Source organism: Neomonachus schauinslandi, chromosome 15 (assembly GCF_002201575.2).
Source record: "Neomonachus schauinslandi chromosome 15, ASM220157v2, whole genome shotgun sequence".
NCBI lineage: Eukaryota > Metazoa > Chordata > Mammalia > Carnivora > Phocidae > Neomonachus > Neomonachus schauinslandi.
The window spans coordinates 45,508,564-45,522,329 of NC_058417.1; the positions used below are offsets into that span (position 1 = coordinate 45,508,564).

The window sequence follows — 13,766 nt, forward strand, 5'->3', positions numbered from 1 at the left end:
CCAAGTGATTCTTATAATCTGGCCTATTTCCAACAGTGTCGGGAAAACAGAGCATGATGGAGACAAATAACTGGCTGGTTCAATGCAGGCATTGCTGGCATTTTCGACTTGATCATTCTTTGCGATGGCAGACTGTCCTGAGCATTGTAGGACATTCAGCCGCATCCCTGGCTTCTCCCCACCAGGTGCCAGCAGCACCCCACCCAGTTGTGACAACTAAAAATGTCTCCAGACACTGCCCAGTGACCCTGGGAGGCAAAATCTCCCTGGTAGAAAACCACTGCTTTGACGGATGCTGACCTCGGAGTCACCTCGCCCAGCTTGCGTCTATGTCGGGGGTGAGAATACAGTTGATCAGTTAATGCTGATGGAGTGCTCAGTGTATGCTCCTGAAATGGGGGGCTGGCCTCTTGAGGATTCTCTGAGGAGGGGAAAAAATTCCACGTGTTTGCAAAGGAGTGCTAAGTCCTTTAATGACCTATTACAATGTGAGGACACGAGAGGGAGCCCTGACCACCCAGGAAAACCAATCTCTTTCTGGAAAGGGTGACTGAGGCTCTTCCTCAGTGAAGATCTGTGGCTTAGATGCTTGGTTATGCCATCAGGTTAAGAGAGCTGAGCCAAGATCTTGGACTGAGATTTTTAGCTACTGAATCTACTATGAAAGATCCGTGTATGTGTGTGTATGGTTTCCCTCTCAGAAATATAGATAAGAGGGGAAAAACAATTAAAAACCCACTTATGCTCCATAAATAAGTCATAAGCAATAGGCAGAGGATCATCCCAGCTTCCAGGGCGGTGGCTCTGGTGACAGCAGGGACTGAGGAGTTGACATGGTGGCCCTGGGCTCTTCCCAGATTATCAACACTTCAACCATCAGAACTGAAGTTCATTACAGACTATCTCATCCTTTGCCTCCAACCTGAGTCCACGGCCCTGGAACCCGGGAAATGACATTTTTGTGATACAACTTTGTGTGTGTATACGTGCATGTGTGCGTGTGAGTCCATAGCTTTCATCTTATTTTCAAAGGAGTCTAAACCCTCCAACTGTTAAGAACCATTATTCCAATCTCCTCATTGTGGCGATGAAGAACCTGAAGCTCAGAGGTTAAAAGTCTCCTTCACATTCCTGCAGCCGCCACGTGGCAGAGACAGGACACACACTCTGTGGCTCCCTCTGCCTTCAGGCCCAGTAGTGGGGGGCTCTGATGGGGACCCGGCCTGTGGGGCAGTGAGGTCTGGTCTGAGGCCACTGAGGCTGGCTTAGAGGGTTTGCCAGTAGGGTTACCAGATAAAATATGAGATACCTAGTTAAATCTGAATCTCAGATACATGACAACTTTACTGTGTAAGTACATCCCACATGTTACATGGGATATACTCACACTCAAAATATATTGTTCACCTGAAATTCAAATTTAACTGAACATTCTGAATGTTTTGGGCTTTTGTTGTTTTTTGCTCAACCTGGCAACCCCATCTGCCAGGGATAGCCTGGCAGGCTTTGGCTTGGGAAGCAAACACGGAAGCACCAGCCAATGGGTATTAACGACTCAATGACTGACACTCGGACTACGTCTGGCCCTGCCTTCAACGAAGGCCAGAGGCCCTGGGCCCATGGGAGACAGCCGGCTGGTAAGACCTGCTTGGTGCTTTGTGACTTCAGAAGGCCCGGAGTCCTCGAGCACTACAGATATCCTATATGCGTGCGGCCTCTTAGAAGGTAACATTTCGCAGGTCCGTGAAGAGTAAAGATCAAATTTATTTAATACAAAACCTTGCAGCTGTGTCACTGAGGTGGCTGGGGGAAATGGGTTCAGTTAGGTCTGCCCCCTAGTGAAATCCCGCCGCAGAATGGCCGCAGCTACTCGTCCTGCTCATCCAGCCACTGAAGACACCATCAGAAACATCTTAAGACTTCAGGAGACCATTTCTTTAGCAAGGAATAAATAAAAAAAAAATTAGTAAGAAAAATACGCATTTCGTTTTTCTATTAAAAACAGTATCTGCTGTAGGCCAACATCTTCCTGTCTTGCAGCCTTCAGCATGGTAGAGGAAAAGAAAGAAAGGGTATAGAAAATCAGCTTAAGAACATCTGTGCTCCGTCCAATGTCATTTTCTATTTTGTGCATTGCCCGGAATGAACCTTAGCTTCAAGTTGGCATCTCAAAGGGCTCGCTCCCAGGCAGCTTTGGTTTCGTGTTTGTGGCAGGCGAGGTCACGGAGGGAACAGGGTGCAGCTGTCTGGTCAGTGCTGTGTACCTTCCAAGGAACAGGGACTACCCAGAACCACAGACCTTTGAAGGACCAAAGGCAAAGAGAAAAATTAGCCCCTAAGCCAGGCCATTCACTGGAAGTGATCGACTACAAAACAAAAATGGTTTCGGTATGTGAAGATACTTGGAAAAGTTCTTTATCTCCGTACAAGATAAAATATTCAAGTTTCAAAATATCCCAATGGCCTGTTGACCCTGAACCTCCTGCAGCTCTCCACTCCTGAGGATGCTCCAACTTGGTGGGGGCGGGGGGCGGGTGGGAATTCACCAGCCCCTCTGTATCTCTCTATGCCCCACATCAAGGTCGTAAGATGGATGAAGAACTGGTGAGATGGCCTGAGGAACTGCTGTGTGCAGTGGGAGCAGGGCAGGTTCATAAATAAGTGCACAGAGCTCTTGGAATACAGGAATCATCTGCTCTTCTTGGAATGTTGGACGTCTCCCCAGGGGAGGAGTGTCTACACCCACAGCCTTAAGTTCCATCAAGGGAGCCATCCGTTCTCTGTAGAGACAAGAGAGAAGACAAGCTATGGTTACACCCTTCGGGACTGAAGACGGGCCTGGTGGAAAGACATGCAGAACTGCAGAACTGCAGAGAGCCCTTCAAAAAGGCCCCAAAGCAGTGATGTCTTCAGCCAGGACCTCCACCCTGTGGGGCCGGCTCCTGGCCACACTCGCTCTTCCCTTCTGTCCACACCAGCTCTGCTCCCTGGAGGCATGGCGCACATCTGAACATCCACTGACTCCATCAAGCACCCACTGTACACCTGGGGCTGTGGCCCGGGTGGGGGGTCCCCTTACCCACAGAGCGAGACTAGGACAGTTAAGAGAGACCTGGCTTCTTGTTCCAGGTCTGCCTCTCCCATGAGATGAACTTTCTCTAGGTCTGTTTTTTAACTGCAAAGTCGAAGGGCTTCAATGCGGATAAACGCTGAAGACACTACACTACTAAGGGAAAGAAGCCAGACACCGAAGGAACAAATGTTGTGTGATTCCATTTACATGAGGTACCCCGAGTCGCCAAACTGATAGAGACAGAAAGGAAAACTCTAGTTTTCAGGGGAAGTGGGGGGTTAGTGTTGAATGGGTAGAGTCTTGGTTTGGAAGGATGAAAAAGTTCTGTGGGTGGATGGTGGTAGCTTCTGCACGGCCATGCGAACGTACTTCATGTCACTGAACTGGACACTTAAAAATGGTTAAAGTGGCCAATTTTGTTGTGTATATTTTGCACAATAAAGTAAAAAAAAAAAAAAAGATTCCACCTGCCATCTTGTTGTGTTCTCTAACTGCTTTGTATGGTGTTTTTGATACCTACACATCCACCAGGGACTGGACCCCCCTCCGACCCAAGCACTGTTATCTCTACTGAGGATGCATGAATTTTACATTATATCCACGTGGAAGAGTTCCCAACAATCTCCAGGAGTTCCCCGGGGTCTCACAGAAGGCATCATAGAGCCAGCCTCCAAGGTGGGGCAGATTTGGACGAACGGATGTAGTAAAGGCACAAAGAGAGGAGCAGATGGGAAATGCTAGAGTAGAGGGGCCCTGGGCCCCGAAGGGCAGGTGGCAAATGAGTCCCTGACTCTGGCCCCTCTGTGAGCACAGGGCACCCTGCCACCGGGGGGCCTCAAGGAGGCCAGCGTGGGGGCAGTTGTGGGGATTAGCCAGGGTCTTGGGAGCCCCGTGGCCAGGCTGGTGGGCTCCTTGGTGGTAGGGGGGGGGGCGCTTAGGTCGAGTCCCTGTTTTGTTTTGGCCCTGCGACGTCTGAGGAGCCTCTCAGAACAGGATGTAGGTCCAAAGGGCTCCAGCTGGTAGGCCCAGGCTCTGCCTCCTCCTTTGCCAGCAGAGACCCTGGCAAGCGGGCCAAGAGAGCAGTGTCGGCCCCAGGAGGCTGGAGGCCTGCCAGCCCTGGCAGCTCCCTTCATTTCATTTCTTCCGCTTTGCCCAGAGGGGTGACCCTGGTGTCCAGCCTTCCTGCAGGCCCCAGACCAAGTCCCTCCCTAGACGCCTCCGTTCTCCTTCGCCAGGCGAGGCGAGGACTGCGGATGGAAAGGGCTGGGCTACCGGCAACCGGACCTTGAAGTAAAGGTTAACATGCTCACATCCAAGACCTGTCCTTCCCGGTGCTTCAATCAGAGGCCAGCTGTCAGCCACCCAAGTACGGCCATGAAATCGCCCCACTTCTGGCCAGAACATGGTATGGACACTCTCAAAGGTCATTTTGCTTCTAACACCCCTGGGATTTCTACTTCCTGCTTCTAGAATGTGCCCCTTATAGAGCGCTTCCAATAAACCAAGTCTGTGCTAGATCCTCATTTAATCCTTGCGACAACCAGGTTGGGGGGGGGGGTGGTGGTTATTACCTCCAATTTACAGATGAAGAAACAAACTAAGGCTTCGAGAGGTTAAGAAATCTGCCCAAAGTGACATGGCTAGCGAATAGCTCATCAGGGAAAGGTTAGGTTTGGGGGGTTGGGAGGGTCTCTGGCTCCTAAGTCAAAGCCTGGCTTTGGTTGAATCCTGTGAAGAGGCATTTCAGGGCTAAGTGATGTAAATCCCCCATCCATACCTCTTACTTCCAGAGTGATGAAAAGGACTTTAAAGAGAGAACCAAGCCGCATTTACATGGTAGATTGCAAAATACTTTGCACACGTGTTCCTCATTTTACCCTTAAGACCCTTCTAATGGGTGGCTGGTAGTGTTTCTTGTTGGTCTCACCATCAGCGTTTTACAGATTGGGAAGCTTAGTTTGAGGAGGACAGGATCACCACAAAGACAGCTGGAGGGCCGGCGCCCATAGTCCAGGTCCCACCGCGGCCCAGGGGCCGGCTGGCTCCCCGGAAGGAAGGAGGTCAGCAGTGACTGGGAGCTGCCTTTTTGCAATAAGAAGGCAAGGCTGTCTGCAAGATCCCGAGCCCCAGGAAGGTCCAGATTCACCCCCTTTCATTTAAGTACAAGGTGTTCTCTTTTGCGTTATCTGTCTGCCTGGGCCACAAACACAGTTTATAAACAAGGCAAAAATGGCAGAGGAAAAATGAAGTCAGAATGTGCCATTGAAGCAAGTCAAACAATACTAAATTAGTATTTGGCTAAGTGGCTATCTCATTGTTAAGATATTTCCTCCAGTGTGTTTTCAGAAGCAACGGCCATTAAACAACTGGGAATGATCGCCAGGTTTGATTTCAGGAAGGAAATCCCCTCCCATTTCCCTGCTGGGCAATTCAATTAATTTTCTCCTGACCCTCACCAGCTGATTATTAGCAAAACTATACCTGCCGCTTTTATAAACAAAATGCATTCGCTTAAAGATTCAAAATCTCTTTCCTAACGGCTGGGCACCCCAGAGCTCCCGCCAAAAGGCTTTATTATTTTGGAGAGCAGGTCCGGTTGTGGGTGAGCTCTCAGGAGCATCCTGGGAGCAGACTTTTAGACCCACGGGCCAACTTCTGGGGGACAGGAAAGTTCTATCTGTCCCAGAGCTAGAGCCTTTGTCCAGAGAGACAGTTTGGATTGAAGACAAAGTAAATAAGTCGGTCCCGCAGGTCCAGCAGACCTGCCTTGGGTGGACACAGCTCTGTTTATTGTAGCTGGAGAGCATCTCTTTATCTGGGTCACACTGCCCGTGGAGCCAAGTTCTTACTTTCCACTCTCTCAAGGCTGTGATGGCTGGAATGGTGATGTCACTTCTTCAAGGGAGTCTTGTGTCGTGGACTGGCCAGGGAGTCCGGGGACATAGGTTCTAGCCCTGGCTCTGCTATGGCCTAGCTGAGTGACCCTGGCCAGGCTCTTCTGCTCATTCAGCCTTTAGTTTTCTCACCTATAAATTGGGCCCCCTGCCCTTCCAATGCAAGTCTCTGGTTTCAGGAGTCTGGGTGGGTTTCGGCTAGAAAAAGACATTCATTTCATTCCCCTTTTCCTCAAATTGATAGCTTTCCTCCATAAAAAGAATGTCAGTGGTTTCCTGCCGGCAAAGGCGTAATGAGTTCCCTATTTTATAAGAATTCAGACTCCAGCAAAACAAAGGAAGCCGGGGGGCCCACTGGAAGGGCTACCAGCAATTTTGCCGAGAGTTCTTCCCAGACCTTAAAGAAGCAGTTCCTCATTTCTCAAGGTACTAGCTGCCCAGTTAGTTAACCCCTGCACTGCTGGGTAGTTCGTTCAGAGGTCAGGAATGGGAAGACAGGAGGAGACAGGTCTTGGCAAAATTTAAACTTGGACCTCTGCATTTTTAAAAAACATATCCCTCTGCCAAGTAGCAGCTTCATAAATCCTCAATTTCCTACAGAGTGAAACCTTGTATCGAGGCATTGGAGTCCTTTGCGTGCAAGCCCTAACTGACCTCTTCCTAGCACTTGTTCCCCACACCCTTTCTCCTCCCATTCTGAGCTGCTTGGCCTGCTGTGGTCAGACTCATTCCTCATGGCCCATCCCAGCGACACCTTCCTTGGGAAGGAGACCACTAACCAGGCCAGTCTCTCTTCCGCATTTCCATAGCGTCTCGTGAGTTAGGATCACCTTGCTCTCTCATCAGTGTTAACTCATCTAATTCCCTCATTGGGTCAAGGACCTTGACAGCAGAGGGCCTGGTGTATTGGGGTGATGGCGTAGGCTCTCAGAGTTCAAAGTTTAAGTGAGCGGTTGGCTCTCCCCTCCTCAAGCATACTCCCCCCACCCACCCCCCAGTCTGCCTCACTTCCAAAGCCTGAACCTGGACTAGGAGGAAATGTGCACTTTGCTCATGGGGAGCTAAGTGCCCTAGATTCCCAGTGCTATGGTGGTGGTGACGGTGGGGGGGGAGGAGGGGGTGGTATCCCTTCACAGGAGGGCTGAGATGTAATGATGGAACAGTGGGAGAGAATATTCGAAATCACAACAGGCCCAGAACACCCAGCCAGCCTGATGACCAACCTTCACTGTCCCAGGCTAATTCCGAGTTGCCTGAGGCTCCTGGTCTAAAACAGAAAAGGCTGCTGTAGGGGTGTAATTAGTGGGAATGCAGAATCTGGGTGAGTTTGGAAATATTACACTGTTTGGTGGACTGTTTAAAAAATGTTAATGAAATGTGTACTTACAGAATATCTGTTTTCCATGAAATCTGCAAAACAAAGGATAACATGGAGGTAAGAACACACAGAGAGTGACTTAGGCTCCCCCAACCCATCTCAGGAACTCCGTGGTAAAAGGAAGGGGTTGGGGGGGGGGGATGCAGAAGGAGACCCCTGAGCCAGAGGCTCACTGGGTGCTCAGCTGGATGGCTCCTTTGCCCACAAGACAGCTTCCTCTGGACCCTGTAGCCCCATGTGACAAGCATATAAAATCCTCGGCAGCTCATTGGACATTTAAAACAGTTTAAAGAGTTTATTTTATTTTTTTAAAGTAATCTCTACACCCATGGTGGGGCTTGAACATGACCCTGAGATTAAGAGTCACACACTCGGGCGCCTGGGTGGCTCAGTTGGTTAAGCGACTGCCTTTGGCTCAGGTCATGATCCTGGAGTCCCTGGACCGAGTCCCGCATCGGGCTCCCTGCTCGGCGGGGAGTCTGCTTCTCCCTCTGACCCTCCCCCCTCATATGTGCTCTCTCTCATTCTCTCTCTCTCAAATAAATAAATAAAATCTTCAAAAAAAAAAAAAAAAGAGTCACACACTCCACTGAGCCAGCCAGGTGCCCCTTAAAGAGGTTTTTTGTTTGTTTGTTTGTTTGTTTGTTAAATTAGTACCACATGTTATTTCAGGAAAAAAGCCCTGAAAACTACGGAGAAGAAAAGTAGCAGATAAACATGATCTCTGTTTGACTAAAACTTCGAATATGCTGGTAAATACTGAAGGAACCCTAGGTTTATGCACACTTGTAGTTTCTGCTTCTTTCTGGTAATAGAGCAATCACCACAAAAATAAAATCTGGTGGGGGCGCCTAGGTGGTTCAGCCGATTCAAACCCTGCTGATGCTTTTGTCTTCCAGTGATTTTCTGCTCTCAAGAGGCTTTTTTTCTGAGTTCTGATATAAAATAGAGACCATTTTATAGCCTATCTTTTTTACATAACACGATTTTACAAATATTCTCTGGCGCCTTCTTAAACCTAACTGGTAGTAGCCGCGTAATTATCATTCAATAGATGTGCAATTGTTATCCAGTTCTTTACTTTAAAAATTTAGGCTCTTTCCAAGTTTTTGCTATTTTAAATAGTGCTGCCATATCCTCTTTGCCAATAAAGCTATTTCCATATTTCATACTAATCTGTCCACTCCCAGGAGTGGGATCAAGGGAGCAGAAGGTATAAACATCACCCACTGCTCTTGGGAAATACGGCCCAAGGACCCAAGGGCTGTCTGGGATGGCATGGTCTCCCCCTTCCCCCGAAGAGCCTCATCTCAACACTGGCTTCTTGCCAGAGGGACTGGCTGCCCCTGCCAGGCTGCAGTGCTTTAGATGGGCCTGGCCAAATGTCAGAAGATCAGAGTGAGGTGAAGGAAGGCCACCGAGAACGGGAGACATTGTGTTGAGGGTGTGCCGTCCCCGCCTGTGTTAGAGATGGTTTTCGCTACCACTCGCAAGAGAGGGCTGTGTTTTCCTCTTTGGAAAGGACCAGGCCCCCACTAATAGCAGTTTCTAAATAGGCAGGAGCCCACATGGTTGGGGCTGATTCCCAAACAGCCCCTATGGACACAGACCCGAAGACAGAGAAACCACGGGGACTTCTTGTCTGGCGAAGGGAGATGTGGGTGTGGGGGATGGTCGCCATTCTTGAAGGTGGTGGAGGTAATGGCAGGAGGGCCATCACCCATGCCCTCCGAGTCCTCAGTGTTACTAGAGGGATGTGCTCCAAGGGGCCTCAGTTTCTGCTCAGCGGCCCAACCTCAAACCCAGTCCCTTCTGAGTTTGGGGAAGTCTCAGAGCCCACCTGTCACAACGGGGGCCACAACCCTTCTGTTTCTTTTTCTAATTTAAAAATATCCTGTTTCCAAAAGTCCACTTCCCCCCTCAAACCCTGTCTTATCACAGCTCTATTGTGCGTCCCCTTGAGAGGGAACAGGGCCAGAAGTTCCTAAGGGGCCCCTTTCTGTCCTGGCTGGGCCAGAGGCAGACGTCAACGGCCAAATGGATGAATCAGCCTGACCGCGAAGTCAAGCCATTGTGTAAACTTCCACGCATTGAGGTGAGGCCCGGGCGGCACTCCCACCTCCAACGCAAACCTGACCTGGAAGGACCCGAAAGACCCCATGCTTCCCACTCCCCCTAAGCCCCAGGGGCTCTGCAATCAGACACAAGAAAGAAAGAGCCTCAGGCTGTGTTTCCTAAAGCAATATGAATATAAAATACTAAAACTTCGAATATGCTGTTAAGTACTGAAGGAACCCTAGGTTTATGCACACTTGTAGTTTCTGCTTCTTTTTGGTAATAGAGCAATCACCACAAAAATAAAATCTGGTGGGGGCGCCTGGGTGGCTCAGTCAGTTAAGCTAAGCGTCTGCCTTCAGCTCAGGTCGAGATCCTGGGGTCCTGGGATCGAGCTCCGTGTCAGGCTCCCTGCTCAGGGGGGAGCCTGCTTCTCCCTCTGCCCCTCCCCGTTTGCTCTCTCTCTCTCTCTCTCTCCTCTCAAATAAATAAAATCTTTTTTAAAAAAATAGAATCTGGTGGGTAGTACCAGTTTTTTTTTTCAGAGTACTTCTCTACCCTCTTGGGTTCTGAAGTAGGAAATAGTCCCCTGGGGGCGGGGTTGGCAGTGCCCGCTGGCCTGGCTCGCTCTGGACCAAACAGGATGGGTGGGGACTGACCCCCAAGCGCTCTTCTCTCCCTCCCAGAGGGCTTGCAACAGAGAGGCCCTCTGTTCTATGGTTCTTTCTTGATGACAGCTACTCTCAGTATATTAAATTTCTACCCCCTTTGGAAACATCTGGAACACCAGGAAAAGAGAGAGCAGAAGGTGAAGGCTGAGTGAGCAGATACTCGGATGTGAAGGTATAGGTTAGCGTCTGACCCAAACGCAAAGGTTAGTCCCTGGAGCAGGACTCGGCATCTCTTCCCAGGGCCTGGAGTTGTCAGGTGGGATGTGCTCAGGACACCTTTCGAGGTGGGCACGAGCATCTAGAGAGGAAAACCAGCTCTCCTGTTGGAAGACTCATAGGAGGTAAATTCCTATAAGCCAGGGTTTCTTGATGCTGGCATTATTGACATTCTGGGCTGGATCATTCTTTTCTGAGTTTACTCATTGTTTTTTAGTAATCTCTACACCCAATGTGAGGCTTGAACTCATGACACTGAGATCAAAAGTCTCATGCTCTCCCAACGGAGCAAGCCAGGCGCCCCTGGGCTGGATCCTTCTTTGGGGGGGGGCTGTCCCGTACGTTGTAAGATGTTTAGCAGTATTCCTGGCCTCCGTACATTAGACGCCATAGTACCCCTTCTACTCCCCGCCCCCTGCCCAAATTATGACAACCAAAATGTCTCCTGCCTTGAGAACCAGTGCTCCAAGCTGTGGAAATGTCATCCTAGACCTGACTTCTTTCACAGGGAAGAACTTGACGGTATTGCTGATTGTAGTAAACCACTTTGCTCTTCTGTTTTAAAATCCAGTGTAAATATACATTAATAGGTTTTGCTTTGGATGAGCTGCAAGCCATTTTATGAAGTACTTTTAGAACAAGCTGGATGGGGCACCTGGGTGGCTCAGTCGTTAAGCGTCTGCCTTCGGCTCAGGTCATGATCCCAGGGTCCTGGGATCGAGCCCCGCATCGGGCTCCCTGCTCAGCCGAAGCCTGCTTCTCCCTCCCCGACTCCCCCTGCTTGTGTTCCTGCTCTTGCTAGCTCTCTCTGTCAGATAAATAAGTAAAATCTTAAAAAAAAAAAAAAAGTCTTGGGGAGCCTGGGTGGCTCAGTCATTAAGCGTCTGCCTTCGGCTCAGGTCATGGTCCCAGAGTCCTGGGATCGAGCCCCGCATCGGGCTCCCTGCTCTGCGGGACGCCTGCTTCTCCCTCTCCCACTCCCCCTGCTTGTGCTCCCTCTCTCACTGTGTTTCTCTCTGTCAAATAAATAAAATCTTAAAAAAAAAAAAAAAAGGTTTATTTATTTTAGAGTGTGCGGGGTTGTGGGGGTGGCGAGGAAGAGAGAATCTTGAGCAGACTCCCCCCGAATGTGGAGCTCAACATGGGGCTCAGTCTCATGACCCTGAGATCATGACCTGAGCCAAAATCAAGAGTCAGACACTCACCCAACTGAGCTACCCAGGAGCCCCAAGATTTTATTTTTTTAAGTAATCTCTACACCCAACATGGGGCTTGAACCTGCAACCCTGAGAACACCGTTCTTTGCCTCCTCAAAGAGAGCCATCATAAAAATAGTCACTGTGCTGTGTCTTGACTCTTAATTTCGGCTCAGGTCACAATCTCAGGATCGTGAGATCCAGCCCCATGTTGGGCTCCCTGCTGAGTAGGGGTCTGCTTGAGATTCTCTCTCTTTCCCTCTCTCCCTCCCCCCACCCCACCCCCGCTCGTGCCCATGCTCTCTTTTTCTAAAATAAATAAATCCTTAAAAAAAAAAAAGGAAAGGGGCGCCTGGGTGGCTCAGATGGTTAAAAAACTGCCTTCGGCTCAGGTCATGGTCCCAGGGTCCTGGGATCGAGCCCCTTGTCGGGCTCCCTGCTCAGCGGGAAGCCGGCTTCTCCCTCTCCCACTCCCCCTGCTTGTGTTCCCTCTCTCGCTGTGTCTCTCTCTGTCAAATAAATAAATAAAATCTTAAAAAAAAAAGAACAAGCTGGAGCACTAGAAAATGTCAAGCACTGAGTGAGAGTAAAGATACAAACTTTCCTGGTGAGCCAGAAAGTGCAGTTCACGGGAGACTCAGCCAGGCTGAGAGTGAAGTTGTGGAGAAAGCCAGAGGCGGTCATGCCTTTATTGGAGAGGGTCCCCGCCCAGTTATAATGCCTCCCTTTTAGTTCCTGTCACCAGGAGAGCAAGGGGAACAAAAGAAAATCAAACCTTTCCCTGGATTAGTCAGAGAAAGGGGAAGTTGATGACAGGTAAAAAGAGAGACCAGGGGAGGGGGGTGGTATTTGGGGGTGTGGTGGGGGGCTTCTGATGCCACATCACCCTGCACCTCAGAGCACCAAAGCTATGAACAGGCCCCCTGGGAGGACTCCACCATCTAAATCAAGAGAACCCAGATGTGTGACACATGACCCTGCATAAAGTCCAAGGTTATTGGTGATGGGGGTAAAAATTGGCTCCAGTGAAGTGTTAACAGAGAAACGTACCAAATTGTAACCTGTATGGCTTTCTTAAACACTCACTTCTTAGGACTACCTACATTATTGCTTAATAAGAGACATAAAAACAGACTTTGTTCCCATTTCTGGAAAGCCAGATCATAAGCCATAACCAGAGCCCCCGTTGCTGACTGGGATTTGCAAACCTGACCTTAGGCAAATCATTGAAAAAGGAGTAAGTACTTTAAAAAAACCTCAAGTGCTCAAGCTTGCAGATCTAAATTATGAGAAATTATCTGCATGGTCTCCATTACCTAAGCCAGCTGATGGTTACATAGATGCAAAAGCTCTTTCTCAGCCCCGTGCTGGCTATTTTCCAGGGCTTGTTTTCCCTCCTCCTTAGGCTTCTCTCAATGTGGTCTCTTTCAGAAGTAAATTTCCTAGTACGGAGAACCCCTCTCCTTCTTTCCCTAAGGTGTTGTAATGAATCACCTAATAGCTAGAAAGGGGAAAAGCTCCAAGATCAGGGTTTTCCTTGTCCGGACTGAGTTAAGGACTGGGACAAGACGTTAGCTTAGCTCTCTGTCAACAAAATAGTAGGCTTGCAACAGAAGGGCCATGACCCAGCAGGGGACACTGAGTTGGAAGAGATGCCCCCTCACACCCATTTTATTGAACCCACCTGCCCACTACAGCGCTTAGCCCCTACCCCCAACACACCCTCCTGAGAACACTGAGTGTTCTGTAGCAGTTCCACGAGGGTCAGGGGCATTTTACTGAATATTGAGGAAACTAACAACTGAGGGAGAAATGAGGGGTAGGAGCCAAGTCATACAACTGGATAAGGGCAGGGCTGAGACCCAACCCCAGGCCTCTATCTCCCGCTTAGGGTGTTCCCCTTAGGATTACAGTGCAAAGAACCATCCAGGTGGAGTCCAGCCAACACAAACATGGCAGAAGCACAGTGAGCTGGCCCCTGAGATCCATGACTTAATTCAGATTTGAAGGGAAAAGTCAGGTTTAGAAGCAAATACCTAGAGGGTCTTGGAGTCAAGGGTGAGTAAAGGATTAGGGTTGGCTCCAAGGGACCTAGGAAGTAACTCTTAGAAGTTACTTAGTACCAACACGTCCAGGGGAATGGTTCAGGATGAACCAAAGCATAGACAAATGACCGTTACTTCCAGCTGCCAGGACGAGACTCTCTGAATGTTCTAACTAGAAGGCAACTTAAGCATCCATTCAACCACCTCACTTGACATAAAAATGCTGAGCTTAGTCACA

At 49.4% G+C, this 13,766-nt stretch overlaps 1 protein-coding gene across 4 annotated transcripts in view; it reads right to left on the bottom strand.

The window, feature by feature from the left end:
• Positions 1-1,713: 1,713 nt before the first annotated feature.
• The window catches only part of PECAM1 (platelet and endothelial cell adhesion molecule 1), a 74,414-nt gene continuing 62,361 nt past the window's right edge, over positions 1,714-13,766 (bottom strand). For all 4 annotated transcript variants that reach the window (XM_021678507.1, XM_021678510.2, XM_021678508.2 and 1 more), the window contains 2 exons: positions 7,355-7,377; positions 1,714-2,780 (listed from right to left, as the gene is read on the bottom strand). In XM_021678507.1, the coding sequence (XP_021534182.1) occupies positions 2,751-2,780; positions 7,355-7,377 (53 nt within the window). In that variant the 3' untranslated portion in view covers positions 1,714-2,750. The remainder of the gene's footprint in view (positions 2,781-7,354; positions 7,378-13,766) is intronic.